The sequence below is a fragment of the Stigmatopora argus genome, chromosome 7 (genome assembly GCF_051989625.1).
Source record: "Stigmatopora argus isolate UIUO_Sarg chromosome 7, RoL_Sarg_1.0, whole genome shotgun sequence".
Taxonomy (NCBI): domain Eukaryota; kingdom Metazoa; phylum Chordata; class Actinopteri; order Syngnathiformes; family Syngnathidae; genus Stigmatopora; species Stigmatopora argus.
This window is the reverse complement of record NC_135393.1, coordinates 11,938,484-11,964,791: the sequence shown is the minus strand read 5'-3', so window position 1 is coordinate 11,964,791 and position 26,308 is coordinate 11,938,484. Positions and strand designations below refer to the sequence as shown.

At 40.5% G+C, this 26,308-nt stretch overlaps 3 protein-coding genes across 7 annotated transcripts; 2 read left to right on the top strand and 1 right to left on the bottom strand.

Annotated features, from left to right (window-relative positions):
- Positions 1-273: 273 nt before the first annotated feature.
- LOC144077390 (tetraspanin-5) lies at positions 274-7,167 on the top strand. The gene is made up of 10 exons (XM_077605105.1): positions 274-645; positions 1,603-1,653; positions 2,460-2,606; positions 2,700-2,870; positions 2,985-3,110; positions 3,991-4,038; positions 4,600-4,716; positions 4,802-4,863; positions 5,570-5,624; positions 5,835-7,167. The coding sequence occupies exons 1-9, from the start codon at positions 562-564 to the stop codon at positions 5,580-5,582; spliced, it is 819 nt and encodes a 272-aa protein (XP_077461231.1). The 5' UTR covers positions 274-561; the 3' UTR covers positions 5,583-5,624; positions 5,835-7,167.
- A 116-nt stretch (positions 7,168-7,283) lies between these two features.
- On the top strand, positions 7,284-20,928 carry mttp (microsomal triglyceride transfer protein). Of its 5 annotated transcripts, none has more exons than XM_077605103.1 (19): positions 7,284-7,415; positions 7,516-7,901; positions 8,663-8,850; positions 8,964-9,107; positions 10,196-10,303; positions 10,381-10,497; positions 10,559-10,698; positions 10,768-10,918; positions 11,007-11,164; positions 11,425-11,593; positions 11,678-11,785; positions 11,877-12,089; positions 12,586-12,797; positions 12,885-12,982; positions 13,367-13,488; positions 13,567-13,794; positions 14,103-14,227; positions 15,239-15,409; positions 15,488-16,021. In XM_077605103.1, the coding sequence occupies exons 2-19, from the start codon at positions 7,841-7,843 to the stop codon at positions 15,633-15,635; spliced, it is 2,661 nt and encodes an 886-aa protein (XP_077461229.1). In that variant the 5' UTR covers positions 7,284-7,415; positions 7,516-7,840; the 3' UTR covers positions 15,636-16,021. The 5 variants fall into 5 exon arrangements, 4 of the variants coding, with proteins under 4 accessions (XP_077461229.1, XP_077461228.1, XP_077461226.1 ...); XR_013301012.1 differs by lacking the exons at positions 7,284-7,415; positions 7,516-7,901 and adding exons at positions 17,067-17,210; positions 20,852-20,928 and having other exon boundaries at positions 8,519-8,850; positions 15,488-15,678; XM_077605102.1 differs by lacking the exons at positions 7,284-7,415; positions 7,516-7,901 and adding an exon at positions 16,349-16,470 and having other exon boundaries at positions 8,519-8,850; positions 15,488-15,678.
- Positions 17,657-25,138, bottom strand: c7h4orf54 (chromosome 7 C4orf54 homolog). Its single transcript, XM_077604783.1, has 2 exons — positions 21,290-25,138; positions 17,657-18,840 (listed from the first exon to the last, which is right to left on the bottom strand). The coding sequence occupies exon 1, from the start codon at positions 25,136-25,138 to the stop codon at positions 21,314-21,316; it is 3,825 nt and encodes a 1,274-aa protein (XP_077460909.1). The 3' UTR covers positions 17,657-18,840; positions 21,290-21,313.
- Between the last annotated feature and the right edge of the window lie 1,170 nt (positions 25,139-26,308).

Below are 26,308 nucleotides of genomic sequence, written 5' to 3'. Positions count from 1 at the left end.
TTAATGCATAAAATAAAATACAACTTTAGTTTATCACCATTAGAATATATTCAAACACAACAAATGGGAGAATATTGATATTTTATTTTTCTGTGTGGGTGTTTTGTAAACATTTTTTTTCATTTAACCACGGCTGAGAGGAAATGTTGTAACTTGTGTTTTTTTCTTTGAGTCACTTTATTGTTTAATTATTTAAAAAAAATCGGAATGAAACCATTCTTTTATTAAGTCCCGCCCCCTGTGAACATCGCAAAGCCTCATTTGTTCCCACGCGCGTCAATCAAACTGCCATGTCAAGTTTATGGTTCTAATAGAAAAAAGCTGCGAATTTAATCTGTTTGGTTGCGTGGATTTATCTCGCCGTCAATGTTACGGATCTTCTTTATTTTTCCACAAAATCTTGACCGAGAGTTCGAGTTTAACGGGATAATGTTTCGCGTTTGTCGCCTTAACGACAGAATATAGCAGCTGTTTCCTCCAGCGACATTTTTTTTGCTTAAGAGAGCATCGATGTAATTTCTAGCCAGCGAGGGCGGCGTTTAATGGAACAAAGCAACCACAATGATGTCGGGAAAGCATTTTAAGGCTCACGAAGTGAGCTGCTGCATTAAATATTTCATTTTCGGATTCAACATCATATTCTGGGTGAGTCCTGCACTCCTCGTTAGGTGTCTTCTGGCAAGTAGAACGTTCTTAAGTGGTTTGTTTCATCTTCCATGAATGGAGTTTTCACGGTGGACGTAAGGCATGACGGGCCGTTTGGCGATGATTTCATGGCGGGCGATAAAGCTTACTGCTCGGGTGCACTTGCTACCTCCATCGGCCTCTTTTGTTTTCGTCCGCCGCTGCCATGACTAGACGACCACCGCTCTTGTTTACATCCCTTAAACGTTCTTGTAAAGGGTGGTGCTCTCATGGGGGGCTTGCTCGGGGACTTCATTTTAATCTACAATTTGGGGGTTTGTTTGTATTTTTTGTTTGTTTGTTTGTTTATTTTGCAGATGCCCAACCGCTGTTGTTTTGGGGATTTGGGTCGATAATAGAGTTCAAAACAGAATTTGAGGACAGCTATAGTACTTCGCAATAACATTCTACTTTGTTGTTTTGCTTACATTTTTCAATGATAACTATCTTTTTCGATATTTCGTTCATGCCTTGGTTTACATTTTTTATGGAGTACTTTTTGCCAAAACGTGGGATTTTCCAGTAATTTGGAATTTCAAAATAAACAAGACATTAGTGTACTATAGTTTAAAATTCTGATGACAAGAGAGATACAAATATTGTCATCGCAATTTAAAAAAAAAAAACATATTTTTTTAACATTTTATATTATCTATGTTGCAAATTATGGAAAGTACTTTTGTCGTATTTGTTTGTTCTAAACCTTAATATCTGCAGTATATTAACGGTTGAAAATTTTGAGATTTACTCTGAAAATCAATTTTAAACTCTATTGGCCACTAGTTACATCTCCTAAAATGTGTTTTTGAGCTATCAAGTTGTTAAGTGAACTTACATTCCGTTTTTGAATGGCAGCTAGGAAACGATTGGTTTCACAGTCGCCAAATAATCTTATTCTTTTTGCTTCTTTCGTTCTAGTTCCTCGGACTGGCGTTTCTTGCCATTGGATTATGGGCATGGAGCGAGAAGGTGGGCTTCCAAGAATGAAGAATTACTACATTTTATTATTCAGATTAACAGACTCGGTTTCATCTGCCAGTTGTCTTTTACAGTGTCCCAAATACCAACTTTCACCAGACAGATAATGTGCCCTAAATCTGAAACTTTCCCTCACTTTCCTAATGAGAGACCAATTATCTGCTGAGCTGATAAAGTATGAACTCAGTGGTTGCCATTGACTGCGGTAGACATCCAATCCATTTTGACTGATTGCTGTCAGAAATCGCAGTTAAAATGGACTGGATTTTAAAAAAAATCTGTGCCTGAAAGAATTCATTTCTCACTAGTGAACTGAAGCAAAATATGAGTAATGCTCAATTTTTGTCATCGTGTAATATTCAGGGTTATTGAAAAACACTGTTTTAAAAAGATTTTTAATTTATTCATATGTTTAAATATTTGTACATTTTTTGGGGGTGTATGTTCCATTGTGTATCATGTTCTCTGTTCTTGTTTTCTTTTCAGATTGATTATTATTCCAATTTTGAAAGCCCTGCACTTTGGAGAAGTTTAAGTGCAATTGTGAAAGTGCCATTTCACAATTGCACTTAAACTTCTCCAAATTATATTGCTAAGTGGGGACTATCTCGTATGGGTTTTCCATTTCCAACAAAATAAGCAATAAGTTAAAGAAAAAAATCAAGATACAAAGACAAAAAATGAGAATATTAAAGCAAAATTTTGTTAGGTATATTTCACAATAGGGAGTTAAATTGCAATCACCCTAAATATTTAATATCCTCTCACTCTTGCTTTTACTTTTACTCCCACACTAGGGTGTTCTTTCCAACATCTCATCAATCACAGACCTGGGGGGCTTCGATCCAGTGTGGCTCTTCCTGGTGGTTGGTGGAGTCATGTTTGTTCTGGGATTCGCCGGTTGCATTGGAGCACTGAGAGAAAACTCTTTCCTGCTCAAATTTGTATGTGCCTTCCTCAAACCCATTGTGGATTGCTAATCAAGTTTTGCATGTTGCTTTACACTATTGGCTGTCTCTTATGGCTTGTGTGTTCAGTTCTCGGTGTTCTTGGGCATCATCTTCTTTTTGGAGCTCACGGCAGGAGTCCTGGCCTTCGTCTTTAAAGACTGGATTAAAGACCAACTCAACTTTTTTATCAACAACAATATTCGGGCATACAGGGATGATATTGATCTGCAAAACCTTATCGACTTCACCCAGGAATATGTGAGTTTAGACTTATTTTTGATGTATTTAGACCCCAGTTTCGTGTTTATCTTGGCTGCGGAATTTCTTGTAAATCGCTCTGGAAGTTATGTTGACCCTTTGACCTTTTGGCAGTGGGAGTGTTGCGGTGCTTTCGGAGCGGACGACTGGAATTTGAACATTTACTTCAACTGCACGGATTCCAACCCGAGTCGCGAGAAATGTGGCGTGCCATTTTCCTGCTGCACCAAAGATCCAGCGGTAGGAATCTCCTGCTCAGTGTGTCTTTCTCATTCCCACACACTTTCCTGACCATTGATTTGAAAACAATGTCGCTGATATAGCGGCTGAAAAGTCTCGCAGTCTTCCGTAGGTCAAGGTCTGTCGTGCAGAAATATTTAGACTGCTTGTACTGTAAGGGGAAATGGTGATACTGCCCACTTGTACAGGCAGTTTGGTTATCTGTGTCCTGCAGAATCTGTCTGTCCAGCTATTCGGGCTGTCGTCCAAAAGGACTGTCTATGTTTAGTCATTTCTCTCCCTGCTGGCTTAGTACAGTTTGAATGGAATTTTCAGGGCTTTTTTCCATGTGTGGCAACAAAGTCTATTAACTGTGACAATACTTAAGTAAAATAGATGTGGCAAATAATGCTCCTTTTGTTTTGCAAGCACAAAGCATAAGACATGCTTGCGTGTTCTGCATGTTGAACTTAAATTATTAGTCTAACATTGAGATCTTTAAAGGCTGAGTAGATTTTTTCATTGTTTTGTATCGGGTTTTTTTAAAACTTGGGTTTACTCTTAAAGACAATCATTATGATTGATGGGTGGTCCAAAAATATGTGATCAGGACATCCCTAATATCAACTACATGAGTATTGTTATTAGTTTTCACCAATAACTGCATTAACTAGACGGTCTGGTCTGGAATCAATGTTATAAAGAACAACATCATATTTTTGCCAATTGTTTTCCTGCTTATTGACTATTGATGATACCCCTTTGCTTAGTGTTTCCTTTTCTGTTTTTATGTACTCATTTTATATTTTCAAGCTATTTAAAAACTGCTTTTAAACTGTTGGAAACTAAAATCGGTACTCCTTAAGCTGGCAGTTATTCAAAATGCTGTTTTTCTTCTTAGGAGGACGTCATCAACACCCAATGTGGATACGACATCCGAGATAAATCTGTGAGTAGAAACTCATTTAAAAGCTTTCATGGCTCAGATGCCAAAGGACAATGGTGCTTTATGACATGAAAAAAGTAGAAAGTTTTTTCACTTGGTGAACTACTGATGCATGAGCTCATTTGCCTCTCCACCCTGAGCACAATATACTTCTTTCAGTAAATGTTCTGTTCACTCCTCAAAATCCAGCAGCTGAGTCCCCATCAGTACCGATGTGGTATTACTCATGCTGCAGCAATGCGGTGGGATTTGAAACCCATCCCCCATCATTAGCTTTGGTCTTACTCCCTCACGAGCAGGATAATGTGAGGAAAGGCTGAGTTTGTTTTCCTTGACTTTGAATGTGAAGAGTATTCAGAGTAAGGGAATACATTAAGATGCATGCAGAAGGTATCAATAACCTCGTGACAATAGCGCGACGAGATTTTATTGTGAAAGGCTTTGGAGAGACAGAATTTAAACAGCAATGCCACAGTGGCACTACAATGGACAATGTGACTTGAATGCAAATGTAAATAGAAAGTCAAGTGACATTTTGGATTTGTGGCTGTTTGGGGTTTTCAGGACTCAGAACAGAGGACATTCATCTACATTAAAGGGTGTGTCCCACAATTTGAGAAGTGGCTGCAAGACAACCTGACGGTGGTGGCAGGCATATTTATTGGGATTGCATTGTTACAGGTGATCAGAGAGCCTTTGTCTAAAAATGTGATCATTGGCAATCTTTTGTCTGTTTTTTCAAATTATTATTTTTCTCTATGCACAGATTTTTGGCATCTGCCTAGCACAGAATTTGGTGAGCGACATTGAAGCAGTAAGAGAAAGTTGGTAGGTTTCTCTCTTTTCTCAAGACTTTTTGGGGGGTTCACTTAAATCCTGTTTTTATTTTTTTGTCCCAAAAGTTGACACTGCATGTTATAATTCAAGTGCTTCAAGTATGAATTGTGGTTGTCAAAACAAATATTCAATCAAATCCATGAATTAAAAAAATAAAATAATAAATAAAACATATATGATATGGTGCTAAAATCTCAGTCAGCCTTGTGAAGGGTTAAAAAAAAAACTAAATAAAATCCCCTTTTAGTCCGGTGCCCTCTGTATTCCAAAAAATATTGTGTAGTGGGTTTGGAAAATATTCTTTTTTTCTGAGTGTACATTAATGTAAATTAAAAAGAATTGTATTTTGTAATTTTGGCAAATGTCTGCAGTCCCAGAGAGACTGAAAAATCTCAAGGGTTCTGAATACTTAACAGCTTTATTTTTAAGAGTGCTGATGAGTTAATGTATGTTTTTTTTCATAGCATTATATTTGATCTTTTTATGGCTTTGTACGGTCATTATACACAAGAACATGCACTTTCATTTAAACGGTTCACTGGGGGAAGGTTTTCTATGCTTTTTTCTGGATAGCTGAAATCAGAAAATGTCAGCCTTGGAAAAAGCCATGAACACCACTTGATGTCACAGTGACCTACTTAACAATTATATCGATTATATTTTATAATGCATCTAAATGTGCTTCACTGTGTTGCAGTTTGTTCACCTAGGCTGCTGCAATGTAGACTCCAGAGACAAGAAGGATGTTCCAGGTGAGCCTGTCGCATACCAGACAACATGACCATAAACATAATAGCCAATCAAAACTGCTACGTCATATCACGCATGAGCTTTCACAACAAAATTCCCAATAATACTCAACCATCTTCATAGTTTGTCCCCGTGTCTCAAAAGCAAAGTTAAGCGAGTCTGCCACAGATGCAATTAACAATTGGTTTTGTGTGTTTGCTAACTTTTTACAGGACTCTTCAGATTGTACAAATCCAGTTTCCAAAATGAAGAGACTCACTTTTGTAAATAGTACCTGTAGAGTCAATTTGTGGACCTATTTTTGGAAGACGCACAACCTCTGAAATGTATTGTGAGTACATGGGATCAAGCAGTCCAGTGCAGTGGCGTTCATTATGTTGGGAAAGTATAGCTTTTGAGCAACACTGCTCTGGAAGGGAAAGCAGAGTCCTACTCCAACTGCAGTGTCACACTCGCAAAATCACACTTTATATTGAGAATATACACAACTTTACAGTTGTGTAGTTTTTAATGCTTATTGTACAAAGTTAAGTCTGTTCTGAGCAAGCTCTGCATGCCTTTTGTTCACAGGTGGGACCTTGGCTATCTAATCTATAGTAGCCTACATTGAAATATTAAAAATGAGTGGTTAATCCATGGTGCGTTTGGCTGAATAGCACTTTGTAAGATGATGGGAAGAAAGTCCAAGTTGCCAAGAATTAACTTAAATTCATGGATAGCATTACTTTATCAGACTGTGACATTCGGTAGTATTAAGTAGTCATAAAATGGATATACAGTATATAAATAACGATATGTAATGGAGGTGTTTATTGTAGGCATTGTAAAGTTTCTACTATTTTCGACCTTTTTAAAAAAAGAAAAAGAAAAGAAAAACAACATTATAAAATATCTTCACAAGAAATGTAAAAAGTCATCACCATTAAAAGTTATTTTTAAGCACTTTAATTCTCATGGAGGAAGAATGACGCTTGAAGGGCAGATCAGATATTAATTATTTGATTTTTCATATTAGTTCAGCAGCAGACCACTAGAGGAGGCACTTTTTTCAGAAGCAGTAATCTGGTAAGTTTTTGCCAACCAGTGATGTCAATCACACTTGCAGCTCGCTTGGCCATTGATGGTTTTTATGTGGGTTTTTGTTTGTGAATTCTAATTTTTCTGCATTAGTTGGTAGATTTACACAGGAAATTGGGACTTTTTTTTCAAGGCTCGTAATGTATAACATGTTGGTATTTGCACTTAAGAAAATAATTTATAGTTTATACATAAAAGGCACCATCACCAGCATTATTTAAATACTGCAGAATTTACTTGATGGGATTTTGCAGTCACATTTTTTTTTAATCACCAAAAGCTGAAAATGATTGTTATGTTGATTGATCACACTCTTTCTTACCACTCAGTGCCAAATATGTGAGTTATGCATATTTTTGGTTAGGAGTTTGAATATTGTTATCTAAATTTTGTTTTGTCCTGTGGTCTGAATAACTGGATTGTGGAAAGTTGTAAATATAGCTGAATAAACGTCGGTCTTTGTATAAATTCTGTACATTGTTATTTTTTATTAGACACTTTTTGTTGTCAATTGACAGTTGTGTCATAGCAGATTTGTATGGGTGTTTTTTTGGATGTCCATCTTTTAATAATCATACTTAAACACATTTTATGTTCCCAATTCACAACAAACTTAATGCTTTTTGAAGAGGTCATTTGAGTCACCAACAAAGTCACAACTGTTCAATCAAGTCGAAAAAAATGGAGTCTTAAAGGCGAGTCTTCACATCTACTGGGTAAATACTACACTTCTTTAGTTAAAAAAAAATGCAACCGTTTGCTTTTATTTATTGACTGGTTTCCCATGATTTCAAAATAAAATCCTCTTCCTTCCAGGTTGATGACACTACAACAGAAAGTCTGATTTGATTGATCACATGGCCAGATGGGCAAGTGGCTTTTAAAAAGGGGAGCCCTCACAGCACCAATCACTGACATTGTTTCCCGTCAAATCGGGGGTGATCAGGTTAATGATTTGCTTGTTATCTCGTATACTTAGTACTTGAGCATGGAGTTTGGAGTCTGCCCTCCCCTCCGATAAAACATAATCGGAGAAGCTTGGACTTTCTTTGCCTCTTTTTGGCCCTTTAGTGCCATTTGACACTCAATCGGACACGTTTGTGTGTCACTTTGATTCATTTGGCTCCGGAGAGAACGCACCATGATAACTCCTGCTGTGTTCTTACTTTGTGCAGCCTCCTGTGTCATAACACCAGCCAGTGGTGAGTACTCTGCTCAGTAAAGGTGTTATCTTTGTGTGTTTTACTTGGAAAATTCCTATGTTTTTATTTTTATCGTTTATGCAGATGTCAATCTGTTTGACAAATCCAATCATTTCCCTCTTTTCAAATGAAATCAAAATAACATTGAGTAGATGCTGTAATTGCCATGGATTTCCAATGACCTGATTTGTTAAAATCAGAGCTGATGAAATCTTATTCTGACACGTCACTCCATCTTCAACCGTGACTAGAATCTTATCTGACAAAGAAGAGAAAACGTTATCTAGAACACACCCGGTTAAATGGCCACTGATTGCATCAGAAGACTTTGGTTGAGGCAAATGACAAGAGAAACTGATTTGTAGACTAAATTTGCTAGTTGTGGGCATATAGTCGTAATGTCCTAAATTGGTAACGTGTGGAGAAATAAAAATGACATGGTAAAGGAAAAATGGAAATTACTAGTTGTGGAATCCAAACTGCAAAAAATAAAAACACTTGTCAGGCCTAAAATATTTATTTCAATTGCTGTGTAGTGTTGTCAACTCTAAACTTAAAAGTGAGGAGGGGAAAAATTGTGTTAGTCTTTTATCCAACTTTTTGTGGGTGGGAAATGTAAAAAGTAAAAAGGTTAAAGTGGGTTAAGTTGTTTGTTAATTGCTGATCTCATCATCAGCTGGTTATGCATTTGTGTCTTCCTCAAATGAACGGAATGCTGTTGTTTTGCATGTTCTCAAGCTGCGGTTCTTGTGTTTCTGCAGGTGGTGCAGTAGGACCCCAGCTAAAGAACAACCAGCTGTATAAATTCAGCTACACCACTCAGGTGGTGGTGGACAAAGCCCAGAGGTCAAAAGAGGGGAGCGCCGGTTACAAGATCTCCAGTAATGTGGATGTCAATCTGGTGTGGAAAGATCCCAGCAACAAGGATGAACAGTTGATCCAGTTGAAGGTATTCGCCGAGTCTTCGTGTGTGTTTTCTCCACGTCATTTTTACTTGGGTTTAAAAGTGTGCATATCTTTTGATAGTACAGCTCTAGCTTGCTTCTTGTGTCTTTCTGCTAGATCTCCAATGTGAAAGCTGAGCCGGCATCCCACAGATCCGAGAAGAAGAATGTCCTCGGTGGAACCACCATTGAGAGTTTACTGGGTAAAAGTAGATTGGAAGCCCTGACAAAGCCTTTCTTTCTTCACCTGAGAAATGGAAAGGTAATTGTCAAAATGAAAATTGTAAATGCAAATACATACCCGCAGTCGTTATCAGATTTGGAGTTTCGAGACTGTACTAATGACTGTTGTCCTTCTAACCTTTCACCTAATTGTCACCAGGTGATGATGTTGGCAGGTAATAAAATAAAATGACGACTTAAAAAAAAGATCCATTCTTAAAAGTGGATACATATACGTACGATACGTCGATTGAGCCATAGTCATGACCTTTTAATTTTGGCTAATATTGTATCGTCCAAAGAATCAATATTGTATGTTATCGTGAGGAAGATTGAGCCAGATCATTACATCGATCGGTTACACAACGATCCAATCAAATGTAGTGAAACACAAAACACCGGTATATACTGTCAAATTTTAGAAATGCAGTTTTTTAGTTTTCATTCAAAACAATAACATTTTCCATTCTCCTGCTCCCACTTATTGTATTAAACATGTACAGTCATTCATTCATTTTCCATATTGAGCATCCGACTAAATATGTACATGATAAATCTATTGGGGTTATCAGGTAAATTATGAAATTATTATTCGAAACAAACTATGTAATATCGTACTGATTTCCAAAAAATCAATATGATCATCTTGAAATTGGTGATTTATACCCCGAGTGCCAACTGCTTGGGAATAAAAAAAGCGAGCGCCAGTCGTCCCCGTGGTTATTTGTGGGAATTTAAGAAGTAACCAACACACACACACGCACACGCACACACACACACACACACACACACACCATGTGTGCTATTTCTGGGAGTCCTATCTGATGTTGTGGTTGAATGCCAAATAAATGACATACTTATTGGGGACACTTGAAGGATGATCTCATTTGCTTGACTTGTGGAGGACATGGAGCCAGCCCAGAAAATATGATATTTATCTGTTATATGATATCCACTAGTGGTTCTCAAACTCTTTACACCAGCCCAAAAATACTGGGCTCGTTAGATTCCACCATCATAAACGACATTAAAATACTGTAGTGGAGCAGGCCAAAATGTTCCTGAAAAGGCGTGAAAACTGAATGCTTGGGCTGAAGGTCAAATTTAATTGTTGTTTATTTTCTGCAGGTTAAAGCGTTTTATTCCTACTGGGCGGAACCTGTCATCATCAAAAACCTTAAACGAGGGGTGTCAAGTTTACTGCAGCTGCAGTTCAATACAGGAAAAGTTATCGAGGTAAATTTTTTACTCAAATAGGATATTTCATGGGATGTGCAATGGTGAATTAAAAAGAAAAAATTGTATGGAAACAGAATGATGTGTCTGGAAGGTGCACCGTTGCGTACAAGGCACAAAAAAACAAAGTGACAAGGACAAAGTACTTGGAGTCATGTAAGACTGAAGAAACTGGCTTCACCACACACAGCGAGGTCAGTTAGCAGCCATTCGTCTCGGCCATGTTTCGTTGTATTAATTTGGGCCATACCTCAGGTTTTGGGTGTGACCCGGAAGTCTAGCTCCGTCACAGTGTTCACAATCGAAGATGGTTTCATCCACTCGGCCGAGTCACAAGAAAAACACTTGCTGATTGTCAACGCACACAGATCTTCATCTGCAAGCGTTATGTCCAGGTACGGGGCTACGGCGAGAGCTCAGCATGATGTACCATTGTTTTGACATATATTTTTTTGGCTGGGCAGGCAGAGATTCACACTGGTAGGAACGGAAGCCGGACCTCTGGAGACTGCTGGAACAGACGCGGCCATGGTAGTCAAGTCTATCGATGCCAAGATCGCGGCTGTTGGTATCAAAGCACAGAAGATGAAAACTCGGTGCAAGACTTGTCCGTCAGTGAGTGATTCTCTTTATTTTGCTGTTTTCATTTTTTTGTTATTTTGCTTAATGTACTCATCAGTTCACTTTGCCTGTCTTCTCTTAGCTCTTGCAACAATGGCAGGCTGTCGAGAAGAAACTGGAGCCGGGCAGTTTGTCTAAAGCTTCGGCCCCTCGCAGCTTCCTGGAGCTTATCCAGACAATTAGGAAGGCAACCAAAGGCGATATTCTTAAAATGCTAAAGAGTGCCAGCAAAACATCTCTGTTAGTAGCTGTATTTTCCTTCTAAATCCCATTAATAGAGTAGGGTTTATTGTCATTGTAAGAAGTACAACTCATTTAAAAAGTCCAAAGAAGTCAGTGAAAGAGGAATGAAAAGAAGTTGAAGCACTAACTTTAAATATCGGACACACTCAAAGTTCGGGAATGACTCATTTTTAGGATATTTTTATTCCTCATTAACTCAACATTAACTTAACATTACTTGCAGGTCCTCGATTGTTCTCTTTAATGTCTAACTTTAGTCCTCAGGTGGTGGATGCTGTCACTTCCTCCCAAACGACAGCATCTCTGGATGCCATACTTGAATTCCTCAACTTCACAGATGCTAAAAGTAGGGTTTTGCAGGAGAGGTTTCTTTACGCCTGCGGATTTGCTTCGCATCCCAACGAGAGGATGCTCCAGATCCTGCTGGTGAGACTCTTGGTTGAAATAGAAACTCATACAAAAGCAGTTAGCTGACAAGACTGCTGTGCTGATGCTAGATTTTTCTTACAGGGCATTTCTAAAGGAAAGATTGGCAGCCCTGACATTAAGGAGTCAGTGGTGATTATAATGGGAGCCCTTGTCCAAAAACTCTGCCAGAAAGGAGGATGTAACCTACCGGTGAGTTGCAATGAAACATCTTCTGCTGTTCAGAGCCCATTTATGATGCAGTTGAGTGCTTCTGTCTGACTGATGATCTTCAATTTCCCAGACAGTCGTTGAGGTTAAGAAGATGATTCTGGAGGGGCCAGACAGTACACAAGAAGAGTCCAAGGTCCAGATGTTCCTTCTGTCCCTGAAGAACTCCCTGCTCCCTGAGGCCATTCCCATCTTTACCAAATACACTGAATCTGAAGTGGGCGCATACAGCACCATCGCACTTACCAGCCTGCAGAGATACGACGTCACCCTTATCACTGATCAGGTTAACACTCAACACAAACTCACCTCGCAGAAGCTTATATTACGTCAACAAAATAGCTATTTGTTCATTTAAAAAAAAAAATGGAAACCCTGTTAAACCAGACCAAGAGGTCTCAGGAATACACTGTGATTAAGTACATTGTATGTATTACATATTACCATATTGTGTGGTTACCATCATAATCAGATGCATACAGGTGATTGGTTACTAGATAAATTGCTTATTCATCCTGTAAGCAATTGAACATTTGGTTGATATTTGCTAACTAGATACAACAACAAAAACATTTTTTTTAATATCTAATTTTGTGTTCTGAATAATTTTTATTTAATGATCGTTATTCCTTTTTTAATTTGGTTTAATTGAAAAACTTTCTAAATATCATTTCTCATTGCCTTGGGGCCAGTCATGGTAAATTAAGGTTCTGCTGTCAATATCGTGTGAAAACTAAAGCGCATAATTTCAATTGGAATAAATAAGCATGACTTGATTTCAGGTGAAAAAGACGGTGAACAGAATTTATCACCAGAATCGTCGGATTTACGAGAAAAATGTGCGAGCTGCCGCAGCAGATGTCATCCTCAGCAGCAACCCCTCGTATATGGAAATCAAAAATCTACTGTTGTCCATCGGACACCTTCCACGCGAGATGAACAAGTACATGCTGTCGAAGATCCAGGACATCCTCCGCTTCCACATGCCTGCCAGGTATGTTGTGCAACAACATGGAGAAGATTGAAGCTTTTTTGCTTAGAGCAGAAAAATAATGTGGGAAAAAAATCTATTTTCTTTCAGCAAAGTTTTAAAACAAGTTATGCGAGAGATGATTTCACACAACTATGATCGATTTTCAAAATTTGGGTCATCATCTGCCTACTCAGGATTCATGGCAAGTAAGTAGTGATATTGGAAGAAGTCCTGTTTTTTGCTTCCCAGTAAAACCAGAATTATTGTAATGGCTCACTTAATTTGTTTTTATTCAATCTGAATCTGACTTTCAAATGAACAACTCTTCGCAAAGTTTGTGAATAATTCTTAATTCATCCAGGTGAATCTTTTCAGGCATGGTCACCAAAAAGGGTCAGACTCTATTCATTGATTGATGATCTCATTCAAGCTGTTTTTGCCTCTTCATAACTTTGTGTAAATATAACAAATACATGTGTATTTTGTTAAAAGTCCTGAATGATGTGAAATATCCCTATTAAGTCAAAAAAGAACGTGCACAGCCCTGCAACTTTTGTCCTGAAATGGATGATATCCTTCACTTCCCACAGAATCTGTTGATGTTACCTCCACATACAGTTTGGACATTTTGTACTCCGGCTCTGGAATCCTGAGAAGAAGCAATATGAACATTTACGCTGCTAGTAAAGGAGCAACGCTACATGGACTGCAGGTCTGAATAATCTCCCATTTTAGTGAAACGTACCAAAGCTATGTTTAAAGATCAAATTTGACTTCGGGTGTGTTCCAGGTTGCCATCGAAGCACAAGGTTTGGAGTCACTCATCGCTGCTACGCCAGATGAAGGAGAGGGAGGCTTGGAGTCGTTTGCCGGGATGTCGGCTCTGCTCTTTGATGTTCAGCTGAGACCTGTCACCTTCTTCAAGGGCTACAGCGACCTCATGTCCAAAATGTTCTCCATGACTGGGGAGCCCATGAATGTGGTCAAGGGTCTCATTTTGCTGACAGACCATTCAGAGGTATGCCGCTAACGCACAAACTCAAATCAGAAATGTTTATATTGACCAAAAGTCCTGCTCGTGTCAAATTGTGGATTAATTATGTATTTAACTATAAAACTGCAGATTTTTGGCATATTATTAAAAAGTATATTAAAGGACCAAGACAAATCATTTTCCAACCATTGTCCACCATTAGTATGACTTTGAACCTGTACCATTCAAAAGAATGAGCACTGGTGTTAGGTTCTGATGCAAATTTTGCATTTTCTGTAGATAATGCATATCTGTTATGCACTGTTTTAGCTTATCTTCCTTTTTACTCGTAGGTCATTCAGTTCCAGTCTGGTCTGAAGGCAAGCGCCGAGTTCCAGGGAGGGTTAGCCATCGACATCTCTGGTGGAATGGAGATCAGTTTGTGGTACAGGGAGTCCAAAACCAGTGTAAATAACAGGTAAATTCCATAAACCGCGCAGTAGAAGAGCCCAAAGTCAAAGCAGTGCCTTTTCGTGACGATAACCTACTGTGAATAGTTCACAACCTCGTCTACATAATCCGTGGTATGTTTGTTAACAACTGCACATGCAAGTGCGATGGAACACCTCTGGAGACCCCTGCGGCAATTCTTAGAAAAATAACCTTTATGGTTGTTTCTGGAGTTCTTGCCATGTCACCGCGCCTCAAATAGACCCGTGTTGATGTTGGAGTCATGTGAACTTTAAACGCTCTATAAGTGTTGTCTGATTCACTTGTTCCACTTGACAAGTTGGAAGTGATCCAGTATATTGTGCTTCACACCTATCTCGCATAGAAGGCCTGGCATGAAACGTGACGTCAGCACTGTCTGGCTCGTTATTTTCGAACATAATACACGAGAGCAGGCGTGTGGATCGGATGTCTTGGGTGGGATTCGACGGTGTGTAGTGCCACCGAATTGAAATTTTGCGGCGACAATTATTGCACGGTTGCATAAATAGTGTTGTTCCACAAATATCTTTGATAATGGTGGGATGTGTAAATGTCAAGTATAAAACTGGGGAAATGCAAGACCTACGGGAGTGTGGTTGCTTAGAAAAGAGAGTGGTAATCGGGAGAGGTTTTTTCGCCGTTCAAGTAAAAAATGGGGACCTGACCTGAGGGTAAGCGAATGGCAGAGGCAGGTGAATGGATCAACATAACTGTGCCCCTTTCAACCTGATAATAGACTGACGGCCTATCTATAGACACAGAACAAACCACACACATGCATCTTTCCCAGGGCATGCCCCCATGACCAAAGTACAGGCAGGTGGATTTTTGAATGGAGTTGAATAGCTGTGTGTTGTTGCATGTATAGTACTGTATATGAAGTGGTGTGAATGAGGTAAAAAAGGGATGGGGAACACTTCAATGTAGAATGCAGTTCATAAGTGAATAGAAAAAAAGGACTCATTTTCATTGAACCTTCATATGTGGTGCTTTGCAGGGGAGCACTGGTGGTCTCTGGTAATGTTACAATAGACATGGACTTTATGAGTGCCGGTTTGGAAGTTAGCTTTGAAACTGAGGCCTCCCTCGACTTCATCACAACTGTCCAGTTCTCGGAATATCCTTTCCTGGTGTGCATGCAGATGGATAAGACCACTTTTCCTGTCAGGTACTAGAAAATCTCAAATGACTGAACCCACCTACACACACACACATCAAAACAGTAACAAGTATTGCTACTTTTCAGCGAGCACATGAAAAAGCATGAGAGCCTGTCAACTGGGAAAAGCGTAGTCTGGCAAAAGAGCAACAAGATGCTCATTCCCGGCTCGGAATTCCCGCTCCACCAAGAAAACTCCAATATGTGCAAGAAGGTTTTTGACTCCAGTGGGTAGAGCAGACGGCGCTAACTCCTAAGAGGAGTCGTTCATGTTTGGGGTAGGTTCTATGTCCCCTCTATGAGGCTTTGCTGCATTTCAGCAAGTTTACATCATACCTCAGTATCACATAGTGAAACACCCTGAGATAAATGTGATGAATGTGTGCATTTTTGTTTAAACAACACATGTTTACATTCCTGTAAGTATGTAAGTAATCAAATGTTTGTTTGCAATTGGGTGTTGTTTTGTTATGGCTTTGGTTGAAAATATATTTATGTTGGGCACATAACATTACAGTATATAAAAATAGGTTGGATATGTAATGTACTGTAACCCTATATTAGTATTACATTATTCACTTGTTGTTTTACACTGAACTTTCAAGATCTGAGCTGGTGTGGGGGGAAAAAAAATCTACAATTATGCCAATTAGTTTTTTTTAACTTGTTCAATACTGTTTGTTGAGCTAATATGACCTATTGTCAACTTTTCAAACACATTGTTTTAAATAGAATAACATTGAAATAAACTTACACTGGTGACTCCATTTCTGGTGAGGTACTGTATATTCAGATTTTTTTTTAAAGAAATATACTAAGGTCTAATCTACTAGTGTACCTAATGTACATACTGGCTAGCACATTTTCTGGTAGTCTTTGTTAAAAAGGCATTAATTGTACAGTGTTAGCTCCACAACAACCAGGTAAGAGTATTTTTTCATGTACCAGGGCGTGACATCAGAGCTCCTGTTGGCATCCAAAGCCAACAACTGGAGCTTGGTGCAGATTCTTCCAAAAGCACCGAGAGCAGCTGGGGGCAAAGCGTTGTCTGCCAGTCGCGTTGCAGCCATGGCGACCAAGTAAACACAGCAGCAAACGCTCAAGTTAAACTTAAGCCTCGGCCGGGTGATGTTTCAGTGTGGCCACAAAGCTAAATTTGCATGCTGGCAAGACAGCACATGTGCTTTTCTCCTGCCACTATAAATCTGTATGATTCCTTGTAACGCTTGGTATGAATATGGACCCCCACCACCCACCCCCCTCCTTTTGAAAAATTGACTGCCTAAACTGAAAAAGACAACCTAATGATTTAGCTTTTTTACTACATATTTGAAAATAATTTGTACACTAATTTCATGAACTAATATAACTTGAGCTTGAGCGGAAATAGGCAACATCAATTTGTAGAACACTTTCTGTGTTTTTCTGCTGAGATAAATGTCTCATAGCTCAACTTTTCTGGTGTAAAATATGAAAATATAGCTAAAACCCATCCAAATAATGCAAACATCTTCGGTAGCTTGCATTTTGAATTTATTCCAGAGGTATGTAGGCTTATAAGTCTACATGACACATTCATTTTCACAGTCAAGCATTGGCTTACAGCATTTCTCCTTTCAAAATGTCTCTCTAATGTCATCCTGACCTTGTCTTTTTTCTTTTTTAGCAGCTCACAGTGCAACTGAACAACGCCATTGTCTTATGATGCCATCCATTACAGTCCAACACATCCTACTTGCACTTATTTCAAACCATCAAGACTTCCCAGGACCTTCTTTGTTTGCAAGCAAACACCAATATTGAAATTTTGGTAATTATTTTCCCATCAACTTTGTTTAACCTTTAAAAATACTTTTTGAAATATATTTTAGAATGAGGGGGGGAAAGTGAACAAAAATGATGGCTGTCACTATGGAACAGAGACAAATCAAGTGCATTTAGTTCATTTATATTCATTTAAACAAACAATACAACAGGTTAAAATGGCACATTGTTCAATGGAGAATAATTGTCAGCAGGGTCAAAACAAAAAAGCATATAATCAACATTTTACATTACATAAGAAACATTTGAGCCTCCTTTTGGCAATTTTTCGTTTAAGTATATTGAGCAAAACATTAGAGATGCATTTTTTTTCCACATGAATTGATCTGAAAGGCGAAATAATTATTCATACAATTTCTTTGCTATGCTTTCAAATGACAGATTTCCAAATGTGCACATTTTGTGCAATGTTCGTCAGTAAAGAACAAAAGATCCATTCTACTCTATTAAACTTACTTCCAATCATACCAACTCTTATATAGGGCAATTTAAATAAAGTTGTGTATCTTACACAATGAAGGCAAATAGACTGACCAGCAGATCCGATTACCTCTAATTCACTGAAGTTGGAAACCTGCTAAAATAACAGTCTGTGTGATTCTTTTCTGAAAAAGAAGGCAGTTTGCATGATCTGAAATGGCTCATTCATTGCGTGCTCTATTAGAGAAAAATGTCTCATCATGAATTAAAACTTGATTTTGCTAGCGAATGAAACAGTTAAAGTTCATTTGACGGGTGTGAGAAATGATCCAAATTTAAAATAGAATTTGTCCAAAGTTCTCTTGAGAATTTTGTAGGATTTAGGATTTAAAGTAAGCTATTGATCATAATTGAAAGGCTAATTCCAAGAGTCCACAAAATAATTGTATACCAAATTCTTACTCAAGAGAACTCAAATTGGCTTGTTCCTGTTCACAGTAAGGTAACATGAGTCCTCTTTGTATGCTATCAGAATGCTGATATACCCTGCACATCAGGCATGTAACAACACACACACACACATACAGTGTACATACACGCGGCAGACACACCGACTCCAATTTAATTACACTTAAAAACACAAAAAGAGGAACACTTCCCCTAAAATTCAAACGGGAACGAAGCGCCGCTTCGTCGCATCAACGCACTTGTTGTACTCTGGTTTTTATTGTCTTATTTAAGGTGCAAACTTTATCTCATCCAACAGCTCATCTCTTTCACACATTTCAGCCATTGCCACAATAGTGCGGGTGTTAACAGCACGGTGACAGTCATAACACAGAGGGTGCATTTACTTCAGGTAGAACACAAGCTTTCAATTTGTAAACAATTGAATATTTCTAACTTGACCAGATGGTGTTAAACTAAACTACAATTTTGGATGTTAAAAAATCATTTAAAAATCTAAATCCGCATTTCACTCAAGACAAATGGTCCCTGTGTTTACTCCTGTGTACTGTTTATCTTTTTGTCATTATTTCTAGTGACCTAGTGACTTTTATGATTCAGTGTTTTTACCTTGCAAAGTGCTGCCATGCATAGATAATGAACTCATGCTGACTTTGGGTAGGGTATGTCCTGGAGAAAAGAATACTGGCTTGAGGGTGAATGAAGGCAGAGATGTCTCCTGGAGATGTCTACAAATCAAAACATAGAAATGACGCTTAGTAAACAGGACTTCAGAAAATATCATTCTCAATGGCGACACGCCAACTTTTCAAAACACAGCTCAGCTGTTTTTATATCAAATTAAACAGAATACGCTGCTCTCCACCTCAGTCTGCACATTTTGGACTCAGTAGAGGCCCCTATAAAAAGTTGACCCCGTCCCAGCCCACCGGACTGGCTTCAATGGTGGAGCGAGCAGCAGCATCTGATCTCCCCTAGCAGCTGTCCTCTCCCTGCATCAGCACAACAAATACTTTACATTGACCTGACCTTTCCCTCCTGCTTTACTATCGCAGCCATGGCCCACTACACACAGACCCGCACCCAAGCACACACACCATCATCTGCACACCCACAGTTCCTCTTCACACCACTACTAAAACCGGCATTGAGCCCCTTGGCCGCCACCCAACTGACAAGAATCTCACAAGCGCACACAGTTGTATTCTTACTCTCACACCTCGCTTGACAATAGGCTGGGACAGATAGCAAGTGTGGATGAGTCAACCTTTCTTTTTTTTTTAAATAATCTTATGAATGGAGTTCATATGCTATTGGAATTGGGTTTAATCCTGATTTTTTTATTTTTTATTCATGAGCTACGTATTAGAAATATCTCATCGGCGTACACATTTTTCCTGATTAATGATGAAAATTTGTTTAGGAATGACCCATGAAAAATTTTTAGATAAACATATATGTACATTAATAGAATCCACCCAGCAAATAACAAAAAAATGCACAAAAATATTTTTGGTTTGCTTCAGTTCTATTAAATGTGAGATTTAATTATATCTTTATCAATGAGGTCATATTTATGCTATTAGCCAAATTAAAACCCCAGTGGAGTGCCTTTTTATTTAGTACAGTAGTGGTCAATGTCTGATTATCAATCAATGTGTCTAATTATCTCAATCAAACCATTTTAGTCATTTCCTGTATGTTAGATGCTTATTTTAAGGAAATAACTGCCATTAACCTGGATAGATGCCCAATGCATTTTGACTCCATTCCAAATGGTATCGCCGCCTAACATAAGATTTAATATATAAATATTCTCATTCTACCAACTACCACAACAAATACTCTGTGAAAACTACATACATATATTAGGGCTGGCACGAAAGGAGTTGACTATTAGAATGAAGAAAGATCAAGCATGTAACGCAAATAGATGACACAAAGATCCCACATTATTTAGTTAAGGCCGTATTTTACAATCGAAAAACTTTACCCATTCAATCTGTTTTTCTAATTGGTTGAGGAAGCGATCCCATGTAAACAAAGTCACCGCTCACTATAGGAATTGTCCGACAGTGCTGTCATGCGCAAAATTGGGCACTTGAGGGATGCGGCTGAAAATCCCATCAAGCTCAGGGAGATTTTTAGCACTCAAGTTACCTGTCATGAAGTTACTGCATGTCTATTAACGCTGACATGTCACAGCTGAACTCAAAACTCAGAATGCATGTGCTACATAAAGACCGCCACACACTGGTGCAAACACCGCTTAACCTCAAAATGCTTAACCTGATGATAAAAATAAAATTTAAAAAAAAATGTAATGCCCACATGAATACTGTCCTAATGTTAAAACTGTGGAAAAAAACACAAACATTTTTTACAATTTGATGAAGCCTAATAATAGAAGAAATACTACAAGATTATGGCTACCTATGATACAGCCCACGGGGACTCTCAGTTATTTATGATACAGTTTATTTATTTACAAACATCCAATCCTTTTCTGCTTCTGTCAGCAGATCTAAATCAAGTGCTACCTCTAAACTTTCCGTCATGGACAAAATGCCATTTATAAGATTATATAAGCAGAGTTCTCTATGTACTGTAGCTTTGTCCTTGTGTTTCATCATTCCAATCCAGTAGTAAAAGTAAAGTTAAACAATAACATTACCGTCAGCCCTCACAGTTAAAATAATATGGATGTCATCCACTTGTTTATTTTTTTCCGTTTTGCAGAGCCCAGGTGTGTGGGCGGTAGGCGGAGTCTCCTGCGTCGCACCTGCATCTCGTCAACCGGGAATATAAGTATAACCAAGAGAAAGGTACCGTTACGTTGCTTTCTTAGTCATTGTTGCTACTTTGTAATCTTGTGCCTGTTTGCTAATTGCTAGATTCTGCGTGCTGTGTTTGTTTTAGTTTGGTTTGTTTAAGAATTGACTGGCTTACTTTATTTTTTACTCGTACTCTTCTCTTTTGGCACTGCGCCCATAGCCTCAGTTACGCTCTGGGTTTTATTTTATTTTATTTTTTTAGCTTTTTTGGTCTGTGAGCTTCTGTCACAGACCCTTTTGAATGAAATTGGACTGTTCACACCACATAAAATAAACAGCAAAGCAAAGAAATCAGATTTGACCTGCAGTGCCACGACTGTTGAATGTTTAGTGAACGACTTACACACACAATGAGGTGTCTTCTTGGTCATCTGTGCTCGACCACAAAGCTCATCGTTGTTCCATCGAAAGAAGGCGGGGCGATGATTCTTGGACCTTGTTGCGTCGTGATGCTGATAATCGGCTTCCTCTCTGAGCTGACAGCGCCTCCTATGACGGGGGAGGCCTTCGTGTGTCCCAAGGGGGCCTCGGCCGTTGCACTGTAGTAGGGGCTCTCTGCCGACGGAGCGTTCAATTCCTGCTTTGCGTACATATTTTTCAACTTTTCTCTGCCTTCGCTGGGATTTGCCGGCAAGGCCTTTGCTTCCAGAGCGGGTGGGGGGATGATTCCAGGGTAAATCACATAGGTAGGTGCGATGGCTCCTGGGCTCAAAGCCATGGGTGGCAATGTGAGGGCCATGGGGGTGACGGGGGCGATGGGTGGCACGGGTGAATGCGGAACATCCACGAACTGGCCTGTCTCTGGGTCAAACAGTCGTTTAGTGTTGGTCTGCATTGGCGTGTCAACTAGGTAATAATGCCCCGTGGTGGGGTCGAGGAGCATTTTGCGCTGTGTTTTAAGGTGAACCTCTCCGCTCATAGGTGGCGGTGATAGAGTGGCAAAAGGCGGGGAGAAACACAACACTTGCTGTGTTTGTGGTACTATTGCGGGTTGGTGGTAGATCAAAGAAGCGGTGCAATCATCTGTTAATAATCTTTTGTGTTCAGGGATCTTCACATCAGTTTGCCGTCTGTTTGGCTTCGTCTCTGTATAAGCCGTTTCCTTCTTGGAAACGTTGACCTCATTAGTAGTACACACCAGACCCGGGATGGATAAATAGTTCTCTGAGTCGCTTTGTGAGACTGCGGGATTAGTTGAACCCATTTGGACCATTGTCTGCTCTGCCTGGCCTTTTCTTCCAGGTTCTATTCTAACGGAGAGAGGTGTGGCTGGGATCTTGGAGCTTTGCAAAGCCAAACGTTGTAGCGTAGGGCGAGCGAAGGCGCTAGATCGAAGGTGAAGGTTGCTTCTGTTGCTGAAGGTTTTGCGTTGCGCCGACTCGTTGTCGTGAGGGACGTGTATGACGTTTAGCGCTCCTTCCTCGCTTGTTTCGGGTTCCACTGTTGCTTCTTCTTCCGTTCCCTGCTCCTCACGAGCTATGAGCGAAAGCACGTGGCTGCCCGTGATTGGCTGCGGAGGCTGAGCCTTGCGTTTCCATTCGTTTCGATCGAAAACGTAAAGCCGCTCCATTGTTTTGACAGCAGCTTTGAGTTTCTCCAGTGCAGCTTGTTTGGGAATTCCAGGCTCAAATCGCTTCTCAGCCACATCACACACAAACTTTTCCTGCTTTTGCCTTAATACCTTTTCAGCTTCCAACTGGTCAGGATTTGGTTGCTTTGCTACAATAGCGGGCACTTTGCTACCAGTACTTGGTGGTAGTGCAATGGCTTCTGTTTGTTTTGGCAATTTATTTGTTTTTACTGAGTGGCATTTAATAACAATGGGTGACGGGGACACCTTTTTCATAGGCTCTTTTTTGTCCTTCTCTTCAAGTGTTTCCATGGGTTCAACTGCACTTTTACTGTTGCTGTTGTCCACAGAAACAAAACTGTATGAGCTTTTCACCAGCTTACGTACATCTCGCACACGGTAGATTGGTGTTTGAAACTTGCATTTTGTATCTCTGACATCTCGAACCGTGAAATTTGGAGCCTTACCCACAGCTGACAAAATATGACATTTGCCATCAACAGTTCCCCGAAATGTGTTGACAGAGCCTATTTTAGGAGTTAACAGATTTGCAATATTCAGGCCCCCTCCTTTATTTTCCTTCACACTTCTTAGACATATTTTGATCTCCGGGCTTTTTCCACCTTGGATGGTGTCTTCTTGAGCAGTCGCGTTTCCTGTTGCACCGTCTTTCCCTTTGGAGAAACGCTGACAGCCTGGCATGAAAAGGAGTTTAGTGAGCATGTTACTCCTGTCTGATTCCTCCTTCACTTCTTTGGTAGCTGCAGAGAGCTCAGTTTCTTTCGCGGCTTCATCATTCTTCCACGAGTTAAATGCGCTGCTCAGACTGCGGCTGAGCCCTGCTTTAGGTCCCATTTTTCCTGAATCTGCAGGAGCATCTGTGCTTCTCTGCTCTTCTGTGGGCTCACAAGAAGCAGGCCTGCTGCCTTCCGACGGCTGGTCATCTCCAGAATTGGTGTAGCCCGAGCCTGATTCCGAATTTTGACTCTGAAAGCCCCTCCTGACCTTGCTCCCATCCAGAAAGGAAGGAGAGAGTGGCGAACACATGTCGGAGATCTCGCCTCTTTCCATTTTACGCTCCTGCTCAAACTGCATCTTTTTGGAGATGACATTTTTAAGAAGACTTGACGCAAAGACGGCTCTATTATGTGTATTGCCTGTGTTGTCAGTGGGGTCACAGTCCAGTTCACAACCTGACCTGGCCAATTCTGCTCCATGCACCTCAGCAGACCTTCTCTTGCTACTTTTGAGTTGCCCGATGGCTGCTCGGGCATCCGAATGACATTGAACGTTCAACGTGACGCCTCGCTGATGTTTCATCTCCGCCCCCTGACACAAAGACGCTTCCTGATGAAAAGTTAGTCTTTTGTTAGTTTGGGGGGCTCCGTGACTCGCCACGGTCTCGTTCATTTCTAACGTGGCACTGGAGGTCTTGTGCGCAATGATGCCGTGCTCTGCCCCGCTTTGGATGTGTCCGTAATTCCAATCCACGTAAGCAGACCACTTGTTTAAACCGTATTCCGACAAGGACGATTCACTAGAAGTGCTTAAATTAATGGTATCAAAGTAAGGACACGCCAAGCTTCGGAATGACCTGGCGGTTAAATTACGCACTTCTTTGTCAGCGTCATCCAGCTCGCTGATGGAGCTGGAGGCGCCACTGGAATATTCATTAATGTCCTTCCGTCTCAGTTTAGTTGCAAGGTGCTGACGGCCAGGAGCGGGGATGAAATACTTGGCTGCGTTATCTCCCAAAGCTCCCGCTCTCATGAAAGAGAAGTGGCTGGTGTCTCCAAAGGGCTTGGCACATTCGTCCGTAATACCGACAGGCTCTTCCTCTCTGGAGGTTTGGATCGAAAGGTGGATTTTGTCCCCGACGGCGTGGTTTTTGCACACACTTTCATCCGAGCTGGCGCATTTCTCCGAGTCGCAAAGATCACTGTCATCCTGCTCGGTGCTCACACCGAGTTTGGCGACCGGGCTCCTGCCCTCCAAGATCAGGGTCCCGGTTCGGGTGTCATCGCTTTCAAACGATGCGTAATCCACAAAGGAGTACACCAAGTTGTCGTCCTCAAAGTCCCAGCTGGCACCGCGGCCCAGGTCATAATCGACATCGTGATCGAGTTCGGTCAGCTGGATTTCATGCGTGGTGATATAGTGAGACTCGTCTTTTAGTGTGTCTGAGCCGCTGTGGTTGGACAGGACCGCGCTGGCGCCGTCATCTGACTCGCTGCGGCTATTCAAGTACATGTCCGTGTACTGGAGCTCGTCCCCCTCGCTGCAGTCGCTCGGATCCACTTCTGACTGGAGCTGTGTCTCATCACCGGAGTCTTCCTCATAGGAAAGTTCAACACCACCAAGCATATCCACAGAGTCCACAGATATTGGTCCACGTGACCCCTGCTTTGAGCCATCGCTTTTGACAGACAGCTGGCTCCCCTCGCCGGTAAATGTTACTTTCACGGTCTTGGCGGCTTCTGGTCTCATGTCCAAATCCACATAGTTGGACTCAGTTTTTGTCTCAAAATGTCCCCAGGTGTCTTTGGCCTTGTCCCCTGGGAGCAGCGTCCTGTGAGGTCCCGGGCCATCTCGGTAAGTGAGAGTTTCCTCCGCTGCTTCCATGAGGTCTGCGATGTTAACCCGACACAGGACGGAAAACTCTGCCCGTTGCCAGGTCGTGGGCACGGAGAGCCAGGAGCAAAGGGGAGGGGGGAGAGGGTTGGACCGCTTAGGGGAGGACCCACCATCATATCACACACTCTTACAGCATTGGGGGACATTAAGAATGTTTGTGTCATGTTTGTCCTCCTAGAGAAAGCATGTTAAAATAAAAAATACATTTCTCTCCCCGATTTTCAAACATTTTTAAAAAAGTTTTAGGGGGCCTCTAGGGCACACAACTCCAACCCCCGCTCTAACCTAAGATGCAGCTTATTTTTATTTTTATTTTGAAGTCAAAACCCTGACGGATGGTATGCAGGAGGGTGAGGCAGAGCCACCAGTTGCTCAGTGTGACGGACACATTATCAAGGGTAGGGGTCACCATTATGAATCCTTTAACACCAGTCCTTTTCCCATCCTGTCTTATTCATTATGCTTAAAATGCATTTATTTGCTTTTAAATGGGCATTGTGTGTAAGGCACAGGAATACAGACGCATTGATGACACTTCATCTTAACTAACGGATGAGTTATTCAACTAAAACTGAAAAATCCATCATCACTTTGATCGGAAATGTGAACTGCAAAACAAGAAAAAAAGGAGCAATCGTCCATTCTCTAACATGGAAGCAAAGCACATGCGCTGAGCTATTAAGGGTTCTTCTATGCGTGCCCATATGTGACCAAGTACAGGTTGAAGCGACCTCTGCAAAGAACATCCACTGTGGTAGCTATTTAAAAGGAAGACGTGTGCAGATCGGTTTCTTAGAAAGGATACATTAAAACAGCAGGTGTTCAATCATGAGAGCCATCCATCATCATCGGAGACGTTTTTGCAAACATTAGATGTGGATTTGAAACAGGGTCACACTCTAGAATCGATTGGCAACATGTACCTGGGGTAAAAATAGTGGCTGGAAAAGCTGTAAACAAGCTTGGCAGATGTGGAGAGCTGACAACTGTTTGTCACACAGCTGTCTGTCTTCTCAAAGAGCTGACAAATGTCTTCCAGGAGGTGACAAACTCCCAAAGACCAGTCATACTGAATATTCTCCAGGCCACGTTAACGCATAATTAGACTGATCCTTTGTATTTTATGCGAAAGGTTTAAGAATGTCTGGGATGAAGGGT